Genomic DNA, 23,135 nt, shown 5'->3' with positions numbered 1-23,135 from the left:
AAAACCCACATAAAGCTGACAACAATAGGCCATAGACAATAAAACATAGCTGTTTCTGAAAACCGACACATAACACGCCCTGAAAAGTTTGTCAAACTATAACATGAAAATTATTTCTAATCCCTAGAGCTGAGGAGCACCTGAATTCTAAACCCTTAAGTAATGAAGGCATCATAAATGAGCAAAAAATCAAAAATAGTTATGAAATTTCCCAAACCAAATTCTAACCTACACACACTGCCAGACATGCCTGTCTAAGTAACGATCATGTTAGGATTTCGTTAAAACTCATAGTTATTAATAATTAATAAAAACAAACACACAAACACAAAACACGGTAAGCCAATCGGCTTACTGTGTTTTTTAGATGTGTTAAAAATCATGTCACTTCCATCAACTCTACCTCCACGACAGACAATCACCTAGACAAATTCACCCTCCCGCATTGTCGCTTTGATCTCTGCGGTGTTTTGGTTTTCTGGGGGCGATATACGCTACATGCTACATGCCACAAGCTACATGCTACATGCATCGATGCCGGTTTCAATTTGAGACCACTTGGCTTCCAGATTAATTTTTATGCGTGTGTGTTTGTGGGGACGGTGTCTGAGGACCTGATGGTGCTTCACGCGGGAATAATTGTGTACATGTAAGAGCTAGTTGATATGGATTCGCTTAGAGATACTACATGTACATGGAATTTGTGTACGTGTGAAACACAGATGCTAAGTTATACCTTTTCGGAGTTATGTCCTAGTTAGTGTAAGTTTTGTTTCAAAATATGAATTGAATTTAGTATTTAGTAATAGTATTACTACTGGTTTCATACTTAATCGATGAAACGTCTTAGTTGTTTTGGTGCGTTTGGAGAAATGTTGGTTTTTTTTTGTAAAATTAAAATCGGTTAAAGTTACCAGAAACTTTATTACCAGTAACCCAGATTAAAGTTACCCGAAGAAGACGATGGGATATCGCTGCATTTAAAGGGCACGGGACTGGTTGGAATTACTCCAATTAAAGGAGGCCTATGTATAGCAATAGACCTTAAAAGGCTTAAAAGATGGAATGTTACAAAAGACAAAGTTTTAATATTTCTACACTTACGCGAATAATTAATTCAATAATTTATCACACGTTTTAAAAGTTAACATTGAAGAAGATGTGTGTTATGGAGTTTCTTTCGCCGCATCTTCTCCATAACGAAACACCTTGTGAAGTGGAGGTAGTTGTATTGACATTCAAAAAGTGCTCTGTAAATAACCTATTTTGATTTGATTTGATAAACCTACATAAACTCGCTATCGATAAACTTCCCAAACGTTAAAGTTCTTTGTATTTAATTTTACCACACATTACATTTGCACTATAAACATTATGTTTATTTAAGCAAACGAGTAAAGTAATGTTATGGCATGTTAACAAAAAGATAATTTTCGCCGCCACCGAGATGACACGATCTGTTGTAACTGCATTGTTTCACAAGCCGCCTCGTTGGGTGACGCATTTTATGTGGTGGAAATGCAGTAATTACGGTACTTTTAGATTTGACCAGTTTTGCAGTGGAGGGTAATGTTATTCAAACGTCTGTATCGTTCGTTGGTACGCTCTACAACCAAAACTGAAGTCTACAATGAGGTATAGTTAAATTTGGCTGTAAAAATTCTGGTCTTAATGTAGACAGACTAATAGACAGCTGATGGTCCCTAGGCATATGTTACAGTTACAGAAATTAAGTAATATATGACCACATTTTATATCCCTCTGCTGGGCATGAATTCAAGAAAGATCTGGAGTCTGGCCACTAGGTGTCAGACGTGTAATAACTACTATAAAATAACAAAACCGCGACTTACGGTTTTACTTCCGAAGTACTGTAGGGTACATAATATTTACCCTCTGGTTTTCACTATCCAAATATCCAACGCGTCCAAAACTAGCCAACCATAACTAGTTATAACCAGTTGCAACTAATATAAACCAAAGTACTGAGTGCGCTTCATAAAATGTGTACGCTAAATAAAACCAGCACTATGAACCACTTTAGCACTTTAAAGAAATGACTGATTGCCGCCATCGCTCGCGACTTCACTTGTAAATTACTCAGCGCAGCTTTCAACGTTCATCCATCAAAATCATCGTGTTTACGTAACCGTACATTGCACTTTGATAGGTACAATTAAATCATACTTATTAAAGATCACACTTCTTCTCTAAGAAATATAAATACGGCAGGACCCATTACAAAAATAAGACACCCAAAATCTCCTAACAATTATTTTTATGAAGTTAAAATGACAAACGAGCACCTGCTGTTGGTATAAGGCCTTGGCTACTAATGGTTTTTATATAATATTGAAATAGCAAACGAGCATGCAATTCACCTAGTAGTAAGTGGCACGGACATCTATATTCAACCCCCAATAAGATTAGATTCATACCTGAATACCTGTTTTACCACCATTAAAACAGTTTGGCTCTCTTTACGTGTCTTTGATTTTTTATGACTACCAAAACATAATCACTACACTGATAATCGCAGTAAGAACTTAGCACGAGTCGTATCATTATAACACTATTTGTAGCTCATGTAACAGGCCCGAAAGTTGAAAGATGTCTTCAAACGCTTAGGATACTTGAACTTTTGACGTTCAGCACGAGAGCTTTTAACCTAGTCTGAAACTAGCACTAATGTCCTAGCTAACGTCAAGAGATCAAAAGGATCCTACGGATCTCGAAAAATGTGGAGCTTAACATTTTTCAAAGATAAAATGTGGGGTAAGGAATACTCGAGTAGTGACTGTAGATAAGGGAGTAACTTATATACGTTACTAACATCCTAACTAATATTATAATGCGATTTTGAGTTTGTTTCTTTGTTTTCTACCTTTCATGGTACCTTTCATGCTACCTTTCATGCATAACTACTAGTACATAACCGATTGTGTTGAATTTTTTTACACGTTGCCAAGGGTTCAGAAAAGAACATATACCTTTTTTCCGAAATAAAGTACCATTCATGAGAAATAGATAAAAACTCAGACCGAGCGAAGCCACAGGTTAAAGCTAGTAACAATAATAAAACTAATATAATCATGTATCTTTGCTATTATATTTAACTGTTAAAATTTAAAATATTATTCAGCAAATGGAAATATTATTCAATTATTTGCGTTGATAATTTATGGCGCGTCTGTCGTGCAATTCTCGGAAAAAAATTTACAATGACATCAAATTTTTAATATGACGGAATAATTTAACTATCACTTTAAAATGGCGGTTATCATTTAAGTATTAGTACATTAAATCGACTCCAAATGATTCGTAGCTTTAATATCGCCAATTTAAGGCTCAACGGTTATAGAGCCCTCGAAGGTTCGACGCCAACGGCACCACCACCACATCTATTTCTGCTAATAACAACAGCGTTAAAGGCTGTGTTCTGGTTTAAAGCGTATAGTAAGGGATACATACATTTTCAGGGCTATCCAACTTACTTAGTGTTTAGTGAGAGAATTTTCCTATCGCATCTAAGATGGACCTTCGAAAATACTTGTGTTTTTTACGTTAGTGCCAGATATCTGTAATATACACTGATTAAAACTAGATTATAAAACCATTCACAAGTTCGATACGCAAAAACTTATTTTTTTCATAACACAGCATGTCCTTCAAAATGACTGCACCGCGACACTCGTTAAAACCTTGTTTCTCCATATTAATGTCTCCCCCACACATCAACCGTAGGTATACCCGGAAGCACGGTATATTCGATCAGGATATTGATAGATGGTGCATTGATTTTGGGGAGGGATAAAAATTTCTACACACCTCGATTCAGTCACCATTTATTCGGAAGATATTTGGACATTCCTGAATATAGTGCTACTAGCAATTTCTCCGTAGAAATTGTGACTTTTCGTTTTCACTTTGGAGTAAAATGAGGAAAATTTCATTTCCTGATGACTTTATTTTAATAAATAGAGCTATTGATCCTATATTATAATCTTATAGTAATCATACAATAGAAATATTTATTAGAAACCTTTTATTTTTTGTTTCTGTTTTCCATCTACTTACCTAGGACTTTTACCTGGGCTAAAAAAGTACAGAGCGACCAGTGGAAAAGATGACCTAAAGAAGTCAGTAAATAACCGCTGGGGAAATCGACGTGACTGATCATCTGATACCAATTCGAACTAAGTGAAACCTATGTCAATATGTCTCCAAACGTGACGAACCAAATCCGTATTTTCCCACAAAAATCATGGAAACTAAATCAGAGCGGTGTCAACGCAAATTGTGGTAATTCCCAACAATTCCTAACTTCGACCGCAGTGCTCAGAATCCTTCATCCATTCCCTTCCCCTGTTCACGATTGTTCTTTTGCTGTAAAGTTTTGTGAGCCATCGAAGTGATAAAGTTTAGAAATGAATCGTTAATACAGAAGCGACGAGGTATTTTTAGTTTATAACCAGAGATTGTTATCTGTTGCAAGGAACTTTCTAGAAAGTATTAAAGAATGCTACGGCCGTGCCGCTTTTTTTGGCTTTGGCTCGACTTGGCGGAGGCACTGCCGTGCCTCCTGATATAATGGATTACTCCAAAAATACAAAGTTTATAGGTACATTTTGAAATACAATACACACAGGTTGGGTTATATTCTCTAAAAAAAAATGTGTTTTATTTCTTTACATATAATTATCTTTTTCTTTAATGTTTGATTAGATGTTTTATTGGTATTGAAAAATAGTTTAAAAAATTTTTGGATAGAAAAATCGTATGTTTTACGGACCCTCTTACATACTTTGTATAATACTTTTCCATTTAAATTAACCACCCTTAAGTTTAATTTGTAAGCGAAATAACAAAATATTTTCTTCGTGAACACAACTTAAGTTTTTTTACATAGAAAAACATATTTCTTCTACGTAAAAAATCTCCTCACCCTCTATATCGTTTTCCAGCCAGCTTTTTTCCGAAATCGCTACCAACCCAAAACAAACATTTAAACACAACATTTTTCACGGATTTGACATTCAGAAAGGGGTTCATAATGGTATCTTTCCATATGCACCTGTAGACAGCGTCGTTTTAATAAAACCAGCATACGCCAGGCTTTGCATGTAAATTTAAAAACGTCATGATGATCATTCAAAGTACGTATAAACGACGTTCTTCACTCCCAGTCGATTTGGCGTCGGTTCTGCTAAAGAATCATGCACCCTTGAAACACCTTTTGTGGTCCTACTAAGGTGTTGTTGTCGAATGTAAGTCATATTTACAACGAATTATGTTACTGAAATGAGTCAGTTTTGTTTTTCATTCCGTTTCCTTTCATAAAGTATATATTTGCTACTATGTCTAAAATGTTAGATATATTCCCGATATTAATGTTAATCAAAATGAAACTATTTAAGTATTATTACGTTTCTTTCCGTAGGTTAACGTGGTTATTTACCGGTCATACCGGCTGATTCAAGTTCAAAGTATTCCTAATGATTTCTTGTACATGTCGATTAAGAACTCATGTTTCTATTTTGGAACCATTTTTATATTAAATCATCAGTTCACTTAAATCACTTGCTAACTTAACAAATAGTAAGTCACTAGCAAGTCACATACCAGTCACTTCAAACTTTCGAGTACCCGTGGTACAGGCATGGGATTTTCCCCCGTAGAAACTTCCTGGGGCATTTGAAATTCATTCTTCAAGTGTGATATAATAAAAATAGCGTCAGATACGGGGTAGTGGATGATAAATTATGCACCCCTCGATTTAGAGATTGCTCACGAGATGCATTACGGTTGCCTTTGATATGTTTTAAAGGAAGTCAAATGTGTTTGATGGTGTGATTTTGATACAATTATGTAATTTAATCTTTGAAGCCGGTTTAGTTGTAGTGTCTGGAGTAGTACTTTTAGTGCGTAACGAGATAATTGCGTTTTTAGCTTTTAAATTTGAATCTTTACGGGCTTATGGAGACAGGTTTCGAGCGCTTCCAAGTTTTTGGGTGAAAACGTGTAAAGTAACTACGAAACCCGTTGTGGTTTTCAATTTGCACATTTATAACGTATCTGTAACAAGCTCGAATATAAGTTTCTAAACAAATGACTAACAATACAATTCATAAGGTTATAATAAAATAAAAATACACTTTAGATATAAAGCACCTATAAGCCAGAATCGTACACAAAATATAAGCGTAGAGAAGACTGCCTTGTTACTGGACAAGCGATTTCTCCCAAGCAACCTTTGAAAAAGTAACGACTATTACTGTCACCTGTAAAGGCATCTACAGACAGAAAGTCTTCTCTTTAATAATGTGTATTGAGCTATTTATATGACATATAAATAGCGTATATTACACGCTACACAGCCGCGCCGGGCCGTACCTGACAAAATATTTTAGAAAACCATGATCTTATGTGCCACGACAGCCGCTGTAGGTCAGTTGCCGTCAGACAGTGGTCTGACTCGTTCAATATCTGTAGATATAAACGGAAACTAATATACAAAAAGAAATCAGTACCACAATCTTTACCACAGAAGAGCTATGAAACCACCAACTAATGACACCACATCGACCAACGATCTTCAAACTTATGAATTAACGATGCACTTAATTATGTAAGCAAATATCGGCACAGGCCCCTAGGCGCCAATGTACAAATTATTTCCCCGTTTAAATCTCCACAACAGTCATGCAGTGCAGTTAGGGAGATGACTCAGCATCCGGAGATAACCCGTGACCTCGCTAACGTTAGTTAAGGGCATGCATAATAACAACTAACTGCGGGATGCAGGATAATTATATACTAAACTACTTCTGAAGCAATGATAGTCTAGTAGTTAAAACACGGCCATCAAGGGGTCGGAAGTTTGAATCCCAGGCACGCACCTCTGGTTTTTCAAAGTTATGTGTGTATTAGAAATTAAATATCACTAGCTTAAACGGCGAAGGAAAACATTGTGAAGTAACCTGCACACCAGAGTTTTATAAAAAAAGAAATCTCATACTATTGGACTATGGCCTTCTCATTCTGAGAGGAGACCCGTGCCCAGTGGGACAATTATGAGTTGATGATGATGATTCTTATTTTCTGAAGCAAATTGCTTTAGGTGCGTTGGTCGTTGCTTGTTAGTGTCACCGATACGCTAATGTTAACAGTATCTCTAGCTAAGTATATGTATGAAAGTATGTGATTATCCAATAAGAAGCAGCAGAACATAAGATTGACGTTCTAGACGCTAGATGATATTGACCACATATGCGTCGAACTAATAATTAAGTTGGTTCGCTACGCATAAGTATCCTTAGATATAACTAAGCTTTATTTATTTGTTTGTCTATAAAGAGACCATAGACCATTTAAAATGCCTACAGAATATGTGTAATCATGTCGCATATGGTTTACACAAAACTATAATAGAAAACTTAAGAGAGTTTGCTATGTACAGTGCCAGTCCTAGATCAAAAGCTTAATTCACCATTTAGATGTTGGCTTGGCCGGGGATCGAACCCAGAATACTATGACCACTTCGCCACGCGCACGGCGATGTTCCCTCGTTTATCAGTAAGAAACAAATATTTATTCAGTGACATATCTGCTATATCACCATGGGATTCATTATGGGATAACCATGGGGCGCAAATCCATGGGGGACTTAATTCACTATTTTACGGTTTAGTTCACTGTATGCAGATTTGATGTGATTTATTCGATTGGTTTGCTTTTTATGGCCGATATCAATTTGTATTTATTTGTTAAGGATTAAAGTTTAATTTGTGAACACTTTATTTATTACTAGCTGACCCGGCAAACTTTGTACCGCCTCAAAATCTATTTATCAAATATATTTCATATAAGATACTCGAGATGTTACTCGTGGATAATGTAGCTTTCGAATGGTGAAAGAATTTTTAAAATCGGTCCAGTAGTTTTTGTGCCTATTCATTACAATCAAACAAACAAACAAAGCTTTCCTCTTTATAATATTAGTATAGATTATTATACAAACACTATACTTATGGCGAAGAATCTTGTGGACAATGTTTTAATTGATATTATTATTATTATGTGATAATAAACTTTGGCATTAATTACATCATCCCAATCTCTTAAAATCACTTAGGAGGCCTAAGATGTTCCATGTTCACAAATTTACTTTTGTTTTAAAACGTCCTAGGTCATAGTTTCTAAAAGCATTAACTCTAGAAAAATAATTCACGTTAAGTAAATATTCACAAAAATAAACTTAACAAATTTAATTGAAGTCTGCCTATGTTTTCGCAATATTTGCCATTTTTAAACCTTTAATAATATACTTGACTCGCAAATATAATATGTCTTATAGCGCTAAGCCACAAACGTAATATTTTTAACCGACTACGCCAAATTAAAAAGTAGGATTTTAACTATGTATTTATGTATATAAACATTTTTGGGTAAAATCATTATAGGACACTTAATAGAAAAATATTTATGACACTTCCTCAAGATAGATACAAATATCATCGTAACCAATCAGAGAATCTCGGTGGACTTCCTTTTATACCACTCAGATACTGATAACAAAACATTATATTATTGTACACATCAAAATAATATTCCTTAGATACTCCGAATGAGTCGGAAGAATTGTTCCGGGCTCAGAGTGAGTGTGAAATATAGAATGAGTTTATAGAGTACGAACAGTAGGCACAGGTGAGAACACGTAACAATGAGCAGTTTAGAGCGAAAGTCTAGTGGTGTTGGTTAATTGTGTTATTTAACTTGCTTTTTTAGGGTAGAAGTACGAACATTCGAAATATACGAACATTCAGTCTATCTGAAGGCTAGTGGGCATCTGAAATCAACTGCATATGCAGTGACTCGATGACAGGTGCATTGTCACTCTTAGTACTAAGATGGCTATCTCACATATAAGTCAACCTGTATCTACCTCCCTCCATCGAAGCACAAAAATGCTTCACACTAAAAATAGAAATAACGGGGATACATTCCGATCAAAGAATAATAATATCATAATTCTCGTAATATATGATGTGAAAACCATATTATTACAAATGTATGTACGTCGTGTCAGTCAGAAATGTCTTATACAAAGTGTATTGACATATTTATATCTACTTTGCTTATCAAAAAAAACTGTATAGGAAACCATACTTTTGCTTGCCACGGCCCATATCTTACAAGTTTAATTTCTCAATTAATATATATAACTGGGGACTTATCGCTTACAGCTTATCTGCCTACGATTCGTACTAAAGTGTTAGTAGCATTGACGCGCTCTATGGTGATTATAACTCTGCGGTCTCGGGCAAAAAATGTACCTATCAATTCCGCCCCGCCCGTAGGGATGATTAAACTTCCGGCAATTTCTTGGAATCGCTCTGAGGTTTCCTTTGTGAAATTTCTCCATATTTAGCGAGGAAAGTTAGAATCGCGGAAGGAAATTGCTAATCGACGATTGAGACGGTGACTGCAGTCGTTAATAAGTACCTACATGTAATTGAAATGGGCTGAGTGCTCACTGTTTCAATTTAAAAATTAGGACAAGAAAATTTGGGAAATATACTTGTACGAATGAATTCAACATAGGTATCGAATGATTTTCATACGGGTAAACATAAGTAAGCTATTTAAAACGTGGTAGATATGTGATTTGTTGGCAGTATGTCTGCCATACTACAACGATGTACCAATGCTGTATTCTTTAAAAAAAAACATACATAATGTATATTTTCTATTTATAAATAAACATAAATATACTGCTACGAAATAGCAAATGAAAAAGAAGGACAGTCAATTTGATGGTAAGTTGTCCAAGTCTCAAAATGACAAAAGATGTAGCCGGTTAACCCGATACATTTCACTTAGTTACAAAGATAAGCAATGCATCTATTCGGAGTTCGGATAAAAGTAATTTCATTTTCGAATTCGTTTTATTCCCTGCTTTACTGATAGTACCACAATCACCACTACAATATAAACCTTACCGTAAAATTTTGTCCCTGTAGTCCCAGGACTAGAATAGGGCTACGGTATCCCCTGCCTGTCGTAAGAGGCGACCAAAAGGGGGCTTCCGGGGTTGCGGGCGGCAAGATTGGGAGGTCGAGCCGTCCGGCAAGCAACTCCGGGAAGGACGGCGGTGTGTGTGGCCGCATACCGTCGTAAATATCAGACGGTGTGGCGAGTCCTGAAGCTCACCTAGGCGGAGCCCGAAGGGGCAATGCGTTCAAAGGACTCCGGTTGCGTTCCGTTGGAGATCTCGGAGTCATCTTGGCAACACCGAGGTCAGCCACCAGGGGGGTTTTAGTGCGGTAAGAATCCCACATAACCCTGTGTCGCTCCCACGGCACGGGGTACCTTTTGAAAGATTCCCCCTCGATAACAAAAAAAATAAAAAGGACTGCTCTTATTTGATACTTCAATACCTAATATATAAAGTGTAAAATACATGAAAAAGCAAGTGAGACCTTCGCTTAAAATAGCGTGCGTTGCCTCATTAGGGTCCTTTGTGGAAGATGATGGATAATCGGGAGTCGGCACCGTTCGCACATCGATCCCCCAACAATTTGATGCAGACTTCTCCCTAGTTACTGACCATGAATTTTGACGCCAGAGTTATGTATGGAAATTATTTTATTGTTACTACATAAATTTGGCGTAACATATATTTTTGGTTATTATTAGTTATTGAATAAAGGTACTCGTACTCAATTGAGTTAAATGTATGAAACTAAACTAGCTTTAAAAGTTACTGCATATTTACTTGCGGGATAAATAACCTTATGTGTAACAAGTACAAGCTTAGAAACAGATTTAAAAAAAATACTCTACAATTGTATTAATGTAATCTTAAAATAGCTATATTGTGGCAGAGCCGTCACAATACCTGTATGAAAGCAGAGAATTCACCACTTGACATTTAATTTGGGTGTTTATAGGTATTTGTCTACGTGTGTGTTCACAGAACACAGGATTTTAGTGTAGGGCCACAAGTATAGAAAGCATCTGAATTATTGTATTCCACGATTTTACAAGCAGAAGGAAGGTAGTCGACAATAAAACAATTGCCCTTTTAAGCTGAACTTAGTAACAAGATATCTTCTAAACATTACGTACATGGGGTGGCGCCACACCAACATGGCCTTTCCTGGGGCATTTCTCTTGAATAACACTACAGGCACAAACACGTAGTGGTTATTTCCGAAATAAGGTCTTACGGTTAAGGTGGAGTGGGTGGTTTGCTGCTCCAAAGGTATTTCATTAGTCAATACTAAAAAGCAGTAAACTAAATTTCTAATTACCTATACAGTAGAAACACTACCTTAACTATTTCTGCCTAATGACTGTTGTATGTCAAAATACCTAATGTATTCAAATATTCCGATTTAATCAGTATTTAATCTAGATCTATTTGAATTATTTTTATCACTAATTTAGTAGAATATTTCAGAAACACTTACCGCATTCAGAGCTTCCATTTCATACGGGCTGAGCTTATAGGAAGCTTCTGTGCCAACCAATCTCGGTGTAGACCTGTAAAAGAAAATTATAATTAGCATTTATTTATTTTTGATTTTTCTTAACGCTCATGCACTTTACAACATGCACTCCACGAAATGGTAACCAACCCAAGATAAGATTAGGTTCCTACCTGAGATTGGCAACAGACCTGTTACTGCTCTTGCAAAGTATGTCTCTCTTACCACACTCTTCTAAGTCGAAGACTGCAGCACTTAAAATTGCTTTTATTACACACAAACCATATCGAGTTTTATCACATTCAAATATATTTGTTATTAACTCCCAATCGAGCTTTGTACATAAATGTAAATATGACGACAAACTACGGTTTTAAGTCGTTCGAGCGTAAAGTAGACTAGGGTAGAAGCCTTTAAAAATAATAAAAAGTGAAATAAAATTGTAGTAGGATGAAACCCATTAGAAAAGGAGGGGAATATTATAAAAATGAAGGGAAAAATAATTTACGGGCGATCTGAGGTCGGGGAGGGGATGGGGGTGAGTCTTTAAGGGTAAAAAACGGTTTTTCTCGATTTCCGGCAAAACTAAAAGTCCTATCGAAAAAAGTCAAATTGCAAAGTTGTAGGTAATAAAAAGATCTAAAACTTTTGTATTTACACTTTTTTCACATAACCTCAAAATTTATGTGAAAAATTCAAAAAACCAAGTTTTTGGTTTTTTATTTTTATCTTTTACAAAAAAAAATTTTTTTTAACGAAATTTGGCGAAAACTTACCTTTTTATGTCCCAAATACGCTGTAATTTATTTGATTAAAAATATTTATTTTTTCACCTTATTTTGAATTAATATCGAAAAAACACCCTAATTTTCAATCGAAAACTCACCCGTCAAAATATCAGCTTTTTTCAAAAAGTTGGTATGTTTTCTGTTCGTTGAAATCTCTACTTTTTGATGGTGAAAAAAAAAATATATGTTACTATAGTAAATTCTCAGAAAATGTAAAAAATAAAAAAAAACTCGAATTTGATTTTTTTTTTTAATTTTTATAAAAAAAGTTGAGCTATTTATTAAAATTACCACTTTAATTACTCGAAAAACATTAGATTACATGTTACATTGATAAAAAAAAATTGCAAATGAGAATATACTACTATAATTAACAAACAAATCAGTTAATAAAATTAATATTTAATAAGACATTTACAATATTTGGAGAAAGTTGTCGAATCTTCTTTAAATTATATGCGTAGATGTCTATTTATAACTATTTTAAGAAAAATTATATACCTGAGTGACCTACGAAAAATAGAAGCCCATCAAAAGGTATTTCATGGAGAAGTGGGGAAGGGGCTAGGCGAGTCTGGGTCTTACTACATACATACCTACTATTTCGTAGCAGCTGTTACAACCGTTAGCCTAACCAGTATTCGAAATACAGTACAATATACAACATCGTTTATAAAAATACACGTGCACGCTGAGTTTCTTGAAGATAATTGTGACAACTTTACTTAAAAAAAAAACTTTTCGACTCTGCATAGGAAGGTAATTACTATATCTATTTTTGTCTGTATCAATCAACTCAAACATAAAAATCGTAATATTTTCTTTAAAAAATAGTATACTTAACGTAACGTAACCTAAAGATTGAAATTAAATGATGTTTTAGTACAAAATAAAAAAATAATAATCTCCTTAACTTTGCACAAACAAATTTAGTTAATCCCATGGAAAAAAAATTATTTCAAAATACATAAAAAATATTTTAAAAATCTATAAAAAATATATAAAATATATATCATAAATATATTTGTAATAACAAACTTTTGGCCGATTTTCATATATATTTTTTACATTTCAAATATATTTCAGATGTATTCAAAATATATGAAATATACTTGAAAATCAGCCAAAAGTTAGTTATTAAAAATATATTTACTATACATATTTTTTATATATTTATACATTTTAAATAGATTTTTAATATATTTTTTAGACATTTTGACATTTATTTCTTTAATATATTTTTTTTTATGGGGGTATATTCACGATAAAATAGTGAAGGCATTATTAATTCGATTCTGTCTTTTCAGATTATCAGTATGGATGAATTTGTTTGTATCATCTGCAATAAGGCAGATGATAAGCAAGTGTATGAAATAAAAAAAGCAGCTTTGAGTCGTTTAGTGGTATCCAGCACTTCCAAATTTCAAATTCAAATCCAAATTTCGAATTCGAGTTTTTTTTTATTTTTTGCATTTTCTGAGAAGATTTACTACAGTAACATATATTTTTTTTTTCACCATCAAAAAGTAGAGATTTCAACGAACAGAAAACATACCAACTTTTTGAAAAAAGCTGATATTTTGACGGGTGAGTTTTCGATTGAAAATTAGGGTGTTTTTTCGATATTAATTCAAAATAAGGTGAAAAAATAAATATTTTTAATCAAATAAATTACAGCGTATTTGGGACATAAAAAGGTAAGTTTTCGCCAAATTTCGTTAAAAAAAAATTTTTTTTGTAAAAGATAAAAATAAAAAACCAAAAACTTGGTTTTTTGAATTTTTCACATAAATTTTGAGGTTATGTGAAAAAAGTGTAAATACAAAAGTTTTAGATCTTTTTATTACCTACAACTTTGCCATTTGACTTTTTTCGATAGGACTTTTAGTTTTGCCGGAAATCGAGAAAAACCGTTTTTTACCCTTAAAGACTCACCCCCATCCCCTTCCCGACCTCAGATCGCCCGTAAATTATTTTTCCCTTCATTTTTATAATATTCCCCTCCTTTTCTAATGGGTTTCATCCTACTACGATTTTAATTGGTTTTAAAAATTATCGACCCTGGTCTAAAGGAGCAAATCAAAAATATAAACAGAAAAAATCTCAAAGGAATCTCGGGCTGAATTTGATAATAATTATACATAGTTTAGAAACTAAATAAAAACCACGCTAAAATCGCAGAAGGAAAATCGTTAATTCCTGACGATCTTGATGAGGAGAATGGGATAAAATTATTAAAATCGTGTATTGTCATCGGTTCTTGATATTTGTTCAAAATTTTAAATTAATCGGACTGTTCAAAGTGGGTAAAAATGGAGTTCAAAGATTCCGTTACATAGATACATACATACATACAACCCAAGCTAATAAAAGCGTGGTAAAAAGACAAAATTGCTCGATTACATTAGATAGAAAACGGACGCTGTACTTGTATCTGCTTTTCTTCTAAAGTGAAATCTTTCGATTCAATATATTTTTTTTAATCTAATACAATTTTAATGTTTACCAAAGTCGGACGTCCTACCCCTTTCAGCATTTTTCGCTAATACTTACTCGCTTGCACTTTTAACATATTTATATTTATAAAAATATATTTGATATCCCTACAACTACGGTTTTATTTGGTATTTCACGACACATGTTTAATTTTTTATATTACGCCCTCCAAAATTCGACTCCAATTCAAAATTATATTATTTACGTTACACCTTCGTGTTTGGGTCACGAAAAAGCATATGAGTAATAAATTTACATTCGCTTGGTCCAGTAGTTTCGGAAAAAATTGTCTGTGACAGATGGACAGACACACGAGTGAATCTATAAGAGATCGGATTTTTGATTTTGCACAAAACCCTAAAAAATAAAAATATCACCCTGTATGTTGTATAACGTTTAGTCTTAATAAGTCAGTTGTAAGAATAACATAACAAAACTTAAACAGAGTGAGCAACTCTACTTGTTTATAACAAACACTGCATTAGAACAGCAGAGATACTCTTCGCCCGTTTAGTTGCAGTAATTTTAGAATAATGCGCAAACTTACATGCAGATTGGGCGTGACCTCCTTAATTATTAACATTCATAAGTGTTTGTAAGTGAATTTATGAATGTATAACCCCAGGCTATGGGTATGGCGTGAGTGCAAGCGGTTTTATCGCTTTAACTTTGTAACTTTCTAATAACATGGAAGTCTCATTCTTTCGACACACTCGGATTAGAACACGGTAGCGCTTCACTTGCTGCAGAAGGCTGAATGTCATGTACCTTTGTTTTTTTTCTGCATTTTGATTTCAAACATCTAATGCGGTGGATTAAACTAGCTGATGGCGTCGTGACTTTGGTCATCATATACTAGTATAGATAGTACAATAGTATAGTATAGGTGGTACAATACAAATCTAGTGGAGATTAATGGAGAAATGTATATATTGTTGATCGATATGTTTAAAATGTTAAGAAACCACCTCTAAGTGATGATGATAACCTGTACAATCCGCCTTATGTTTTGAATGCACGGAGCGTTTTTCAATTGCCTTCACACGCCGACAATGTAAGACCGAAAATATAAGTCAAAGTCAGATAGTTGTCATTTTAATGCCGCGATTTATTTCCATGGTTGTCTGCTGCACCTGTTTCCCATACCAAAGTCAACCTTTTGACTATTTTTCATAATAGAAAATGTATCTTAGCAAAATTTTGAACGATTTAGTATTAGTAATAGTAACTGGCGTGTTTCTAATGCAACCGCCATGTTTGTGGACGCTGCCGTTCCGCCGCGCGGAGGCGTGTAGAAACGCTCCGTGAATACACTTCCGCTAGCAGTGGGCCCACACGGCGCAGGTAAGACAAATACGCTCATTTCCTGCGGAGAGCGCCCGAACGTCCGTACCGACAAATTGTTCGCCGACGGACTTATTCTGAAACGCTAGTAAAATTAGCCTTACGATTTTATTTAATAGTAATATGTAGTTTATTTTTTAATATGACTGTAGAAAGTAAAATAATACTTCAAGTATTTTAAAATACTATTTACATTGAATGGAGTATGTGAGTTATTTAATATTTTGTAAGGATATGGAACCATAGGTATTTTAATATAGAAACGTATTTCTACCAAATTGCGGAACATAATGTTTTTCAAGCAAGTGTTTTTTTATGTCTCAGGCTTTTTTGGCAAGCCATAATATACATAACATACAGCCTAAACGGCTTGACGGATTTTAACACGAGATGTCGATGTATTCGTCTAAATTGTGAGAATAGGTTTGGTATATTAATTTCATTTTCAAATAATTATTATAAAGTTTTTTTTTACAATAATTACTGTTTAAGTACATACTTGATGATTAAAATTAATCATAATTGCAAACGAATATTTTATTTCAAATACCGAACATTATATAAAAGTAGTTTTCTAATTTATTTTTTACTTTAACTTATACATAAATAAACCGTAAAAATAATTATCGTTTCTCAAGTTTAACTTCATCGCAAGCAAATTGTGTATAACCAGAATAATCCTCTCGATCCGCGCGTGGCAAAGTTTGCCGGCTCCTTTTATTTATGGCGCTTATGCGGTAAGAAATTCAAGATTTTTTCTCTTACGGTGACTGATTGCTTGAGATAGGTCCCAAGAAATAAATCCGGGAAGTTGTAATGTCTTCTTGTCAGTCTGGATTTAAGATGACAATTGTCTATAATAGTTAGGTACTAAGAGGTTTTCTTTCCACTACTTATGAAAATCCTAACTATTCAGATCCAAAAATAATCCTTAAAGTAAATATTTGTCTTGTTAGGGTTCCGTATCCAAAGGGTATCCTAAGCCTCCGCTGTCTGTCCGTCTGTCACAGGGCTCTATCTCTTGAACCGTGATGGATAGACAATTGAATTTTTTTACAGAGTTTGTATACGGTCGTCGCTATAACAACAAATACTAAACACAAAAATGTTGAAAATTAATGGGATATTACTGTGTCTATATTACTGTCCTACTGCTGGGTACGGGTCTCCCCTCAGAATGACGAGGATTAAGCCATAGTTCATCGCGCTGGCCAAGTGCGTATTAGTAGACTTCACATACCTTTGAGATTTTTTTTGTTTCATAAATCTCTCAGATATGCAGGTTTCCTCACGATGTTTTCATTCACCGTTTAGCAAGTAACAATTAATTTATAATACGCACATAACTTTTAAAATCAGAGGTGCCTGAGATTGAACCTCGGACCCCTTTATCGAGAGGCCGAGTTTCTTAACCACTATACTATCACTGCTGCAATGGTATTCGCCAAACAAGATTCCGTAAATTTTCGGCGTTTAGCGCTTTATCTATCGAACCGTAATACAGGTAGACAGTTCTATGTTTCATAATAAATTTACTTCTAGGCCGCTATGATAAAAAATACTTAAAAATACAAATTTGGTAGTACAGAACCTTCTTTGTGCGAATTTGTCTCGCACTTCGCCAATTTTTTTACAAGAATCGTAAGCGAGCTTGAACAGGTTCTACCTAAAGCCTACGAAGACTTTACCACTCCTGAGTTCTAAGATGATCGCCTCATATGTACAGCATCCAAACCTTTCCACCAAGAACGTTACAGGTTTTACCCCCTTACAAATAACAAGCTATACAGTTAATTTCAAAAAGCCAGACAGGCAGATACGATGTATGTACATTGTACATGACGCTTAATGTCCCCGGGTACTAAGCGTCTAATAGTGTTAGGCGGTTTGCCTCCAACTTTGAGAACCACTACCAATGCGAAAGTCTCTTAAGATTAAGATTTTTAGCATTTTAAGTTTAAGCATCAAATCATTATTGTCTTCAGAGTTGGATTAGAATTATTGTGATTTTTAATTCCTGTTCTACCTGATTGAGGAGGGTAATGTTTTTCGAAGATAGGCATGTAATTTTTTATATTTAATTCTTTAGCATACCCTTCAGCCTAAGTTTGACGAATTTTAACATAAATTATACTTTTTTGGTTTAAATTGTGGGAGTCACATACATACATTTAAGCAGTCGGTTATGTTGTTTATATTATTATCTATCTGCTTTTAATAATTATAATAAAATATGAAAAACTGGCGTGTGTCGTCAAATCACACCATAATAGCTTAACACTACTTTTATAAAAGGGAAGATTCTATGAGATGAAATTGCCACTTTTATTTAAGCAATTAATTTCTCTTTCGTCAGAAGATCTTAAAAAAAATCTAAATAAATTTATATCAAAAACTCGGTGAAACACGTTAACTATCATCTCATATTTCGACATGTAATCGAGAAGATCGTAGTAAGAAACATCGTCGCGACGGCCACGTGAGGACTGCCCCGGGGCCTCTGAGGCCTCTTATTAATACCCGCACCCTCTTACGCCACCAATGCAATAATCTGACGATCCATTTATGATGCAAGTAATACCTAATATACTGGATACTAGGATACTAGGCGTGAATATATATATTTTTACAGTATAAGAGTAGCAGACGAGCATGTAGTCCACCTGATGGTAAGTGGCTACTGCCGCCCATGGACATCTATAATCAACCCCAGATAGGATTAGATATTCCTACCTGAGGTCGGCCACAGATGCGCCGCTACCCCTGAGGACTAAGCTGGAACGCCTCGGAAAAGTTCGCCTTACCACACCTAATAAAATATCTATTTACACACGTTTACATATAACACACTATACTATAAATAAGCAGTACATTTACACTGTTAACACAAGAACCTTACTATCTGAGATACTTCTTGTCAACAATCATTTTGGAAGTAGCTATAGGTTAGTTATTAATATTGGCAGTTGACCAGGGACACTCAGATAATGCGAGGGTAGTTCATAAGGGTCGTGTTTCACACAAAGATATAGAATTAAAGATGATAGCCCACTAGATTACTTTACTAAATTTAGTCGCTACACCTAATTCTGTTATGGAAGCATGTTCTGGTTTCAAGACTGATAACGCAGAATAACTTTATTAGGCGTTCTCTAGTCTCCTTACAAGAGTTTAGGTTTTACTTAAATCCTATTTCTGTTTGATTACTGAAGCTCATGGCATTTACCACGTAAATATGGTAGCAATAATGGTACGTGTACTTTGATAGGTCGTAAAATACTATGTTACGGTCGGAGAAGTATCTAAGTAGTAACATCTATTTCTAGCGTGAAACAGTTGCAGTGCTTTGGTAAAAGGGTGTGAAAGGCCTAGGTACATACATGTTCATACACGGCAGTGACTTCTTACCATCAGGAGAAATGCATGTTCTTTTACTACTCCAATCTTATAACAAAAAGCCATTGTCATCCAAAATGCCCAAAATGATTTGTACTACTGTTACTTCAATTCCATAAAATAATCGAAATAAACGAAAGATTAAAAGCGATAAAAAAATTTATCGCTTCTCGTTTATCTTACGCAGTGGGACAGTCGAAGAATGATTCGATATTCCGATATTACGGCGATTTCGGATGGAATGTCCACGTTATTGCGAATCTTCTGGCCACTGGAGATGAACCCTGAGAATAATATTCGTTTTCACATTACATACATATTGAAGTATTGAAGATACCATTTTGATCCAAATTGGGCATAACATTTCGTTGAAGTGCCTATGGAAGAGCCTTTGAAAGCCTCTTGGGGTCTGTTCTTACAGTTTCGAGTGTTATCAGTAGACACTTCATGCATTGGAGAAGCTGTTCGTATATCAATAAATTAATGTTACAAAAGTTTTTTTAAAAATTCGATCCCCGGCCAGACGATATTTCAATAATGAATTTAAACTCTTTATGGGTCTTGGTGTTTGTGTATTTGTCTATGTATGTGTCCATGAACCCACTACACAGTTATCCTAGTGTGGGGCTGTGAGTGTAGAGAGCATCCTAATTTTAGCGTGTATGAATTAGCAGCTAAATGTAGCTAGTCTGCTACAACCGATAGACAATTTGTAGCAAACTCACTACCTCAATGACTTTAAACCACAAATTTCAAATAAATAATCACAAACCCATATGTTTACACTCCACAACCATTAATTAAGATGTGAAACGTAATTTGTCCCAAACAAAGACACATCTGGTTGAGATTTGTTGTGGGTATTAATAGCCAATTCACACATTCATTGGTACCCTACACAAGTAACTAAGTCACTTCACGTCATTCCTATGATCTAGGTATTATGGCTGAAAATCGCATAAATTGTGTGCCATTGTGAATAGTATGGGTCGGAGGTTCTCAAACTTATTTAGTTTGAAGCCCACATAAATTCAAATTCAAATTTATTTATTTCGGACAACAGTGATCGGCTTGGTAGAGGCAAATGCTTTAAATTAAGTTTTAAATTATGTTAGAACTTAAATAATCTTTTTTAACAATGTTTTTTTTTTATTTTAACCATTAATTGTAACTGTCATGGACGACTTAAATAAAATATTTTTCACGTGCTACCTTTTTTTTTGTTGACGAGGGGGAACCTTTAATAGGTACCTATGAACGTCATGAAAAGTTGTTTAATTTATGCAATCATATAGATAGGGCCTATATACACAGTAACTAACCGAAGTTATTATAGTAGGTTTAGATATAAGTTCAAAATTTAAACAATATAAATCAGTCAAAGGAATCTTGTAGCTCTAATCCCAAAAGAAGACCACACTTTGAGAACCACTGATATACATGTACGCAAAAAGTACAAACGAGCCGCCATGCTCAGCAAATGGCGATATTTCTATAAATAACCAAATTGGTTCACGGGTAACGAAATCCGAGCGATCTGTATCGCTAAAAATAAATAGAGGTGGGAATCTTTACTTAGGTATCATAACATTTCGGATACTTGATACATTTAAATATACCGAGAATAATATAACTATTGTGATCGAAGCCTTCTTGAAGGTAGTCATGTATAAATATTGTCACATATACGGTACAGAGTAACGATATTACAATTACACGTAAGTAAGTACACACTAGTGATTAGAGGTATTATAACTATTCCCGTTATTAAACTGTTCTTGCTGAAGTCTCCGACCAGAATGTCGCTCTCTGTTAACTCGAGCGTCGCCATGATATCATCCCCACTTGACAGCCCCACTGCATCTATGTTTGAACTGTAGTAATCAAATGAGTGACTTATTATTTTAAAGTACTAATATAAAAATGCGATATCGTTAATATTCAAGCTTCGTATTAACGATGATAACACTATGGATCTGGGCAACTCTTTTCAATGTCCCACTGCTGGGCATGAGTCTTGCTGGGCACATCTATCATATCAGGCCTTAGCCTGGAGCATTCTCAACACCTGATAAGATTAAATTCCTACTTGAATCAGCATATGCATTGCGCTTCACACTACAGTCATCAGCAATAGAAATGGTGGTGGTGCCTCCGTTCTCGCACCACAAAGAATTTTCCAAGTTGTATAAAATCTACCAATGATGGACTTTGGCCTTAGCCCTTCTTAAACAAACATAAATTGATATTAAAAAAGTTTCAAAAACAAGCTTTTATCTATACTAAAATGTAATTAAATAATTGTACGTGACGTAACTAGTGAGGAAAGCTCTTTTTGCGTCACCGTAATATTATGTTTCTAATTTCAAGATAATAAAATAATTAAACTTAGTATCATAAACATAACTTATATCTTCTGCCCGCTACATCTCTAAAATTATCCAGTCAGAGTTTGAGTGGTGACAGACACCCATTCGTCAAGTCATTCACTAATTCGTCAATAAACAGGGTGTTCAAAAACAATTCCAACTTCCATCACAAAAACAGACCCCACCTCGTAATATTGTGACAGATGTTCGGTATAAGTTATTTCCGTCGTGAATTTACGACAGCCGAGACTTTGATGTGTCAATTAGTATAAAAACACGTTTTGCTGGAACCGTGGTCACGGTGACGATTTGCGTTAGTTCCAGCCCTTCATTAGGGATATTGAGGCTTTGACACGGTGGAATTGTTTGGCACGTTTCGTAACTTTTTAAAACGTCACGGTCAAACTCTACTGGATATACAGTATGTGCTTTAAATCAACATTATTTTATTAAAGCACCAATACAATAGTATTGACTGCTAGCTACTATATCTTAAAAAAAGTTTTTCAAATTGAGGTATCGAACTCTTTTTAGATTTTATTCAAACAAAGAATTGATCCTGATATTACGATGATTGATTGATTGACGATTGACATAAATACCTATTTGTCAAATTAATTAATGGATTTTAAATACCATCCTTAGATCTAAAGGATATTGTCTTATAAATAATTTTACCTTGACAAAACGGTTTCATTCGTGTCTCGAAGCACACACAATGATGTAAAACTTTTGTGTATCATTGACAACACCCTGTACAATACATGTACAAATTTAATTGAGCACTTAAATGATCAAATTTCGCATTAATTAGCAATAACTACTACAACCATGCCTAATTAGGGATACCGTATATAATTACGGATCCTGATACATCTAACTAAACGTTAGGCGGATCTCATGAAACCCAATTGCGAAATATCAAAACAATTGGGTTCATAAGCGTGCTCTATACTCATCAGTTAGCCACGATCGTGACACGAAGGACTGACGCGTGTATAAGTAACGATACTGTGACCACGCTATTAGAGTTGACGGGATATTTCTTAAAATTTGGTTGGCTAACAGTGCGAAATATTTATCTTTTTAGAAAATTAAAACAGTAAAAAACCTCAATTCACTTAATAAAAAGTGGTATTAACTGCCCATAAAATACAGTTTTGTTGATTTGCCCGTAGAGAATCCCTGCAGAAAAATTATATCGCATCTTGTAGAAACACATAATACATTAGAACTAAGCGCTGAATACG

The 23,135-nt window shown here is 34.6% G+C and overlaps 1 protein-coding gene across 1 annotated transcript in view; it reads right to left on the bottom strand.

Annotated features, from left to right (window-relative positions):
* The window catches only part of LOC140749899 (kinesin-like protein CG14535), a 407,024-nt gene that overhangs the window by 327,379 nt on the left and 56,510 nt on the right, over window positions 1-23,135 (bottom strand). The window contains exon 3 of the mRNA XM_073083137.1: window positions 11,475-11,547. Coding sequence (XP_072939238.1) covers window positions 11,475-11,547 — 73 coding nt within the window. The remainder of the gene's footprint in view (window positions 1-11,474; window positions 11,548-23,135) is intronic.

Source organism: Epargyreus clarus, unplaced genomic scaffold (assembly GCF_041222505.1).
Source record: "Epargyreus clarus isolate Ecla_fem2 unplaced genomic scaffold, WU_Ecla_fem_2.2 ptg000018l, whole genome shotgun sequence".
NCBI classification, from domain to species: domain Eukaryota; kingdom Metazoa; phylum Arthropoda; class Insecta; order Lepidoptera; family Hesperiidae; genus Epargyreus; species Epargyreus clarus.
The sequence above is the reverse complement of the archived record's forward strand: the minus strand, read 5'-3'. Positions and strand labels throughout refer to the sequence as shown.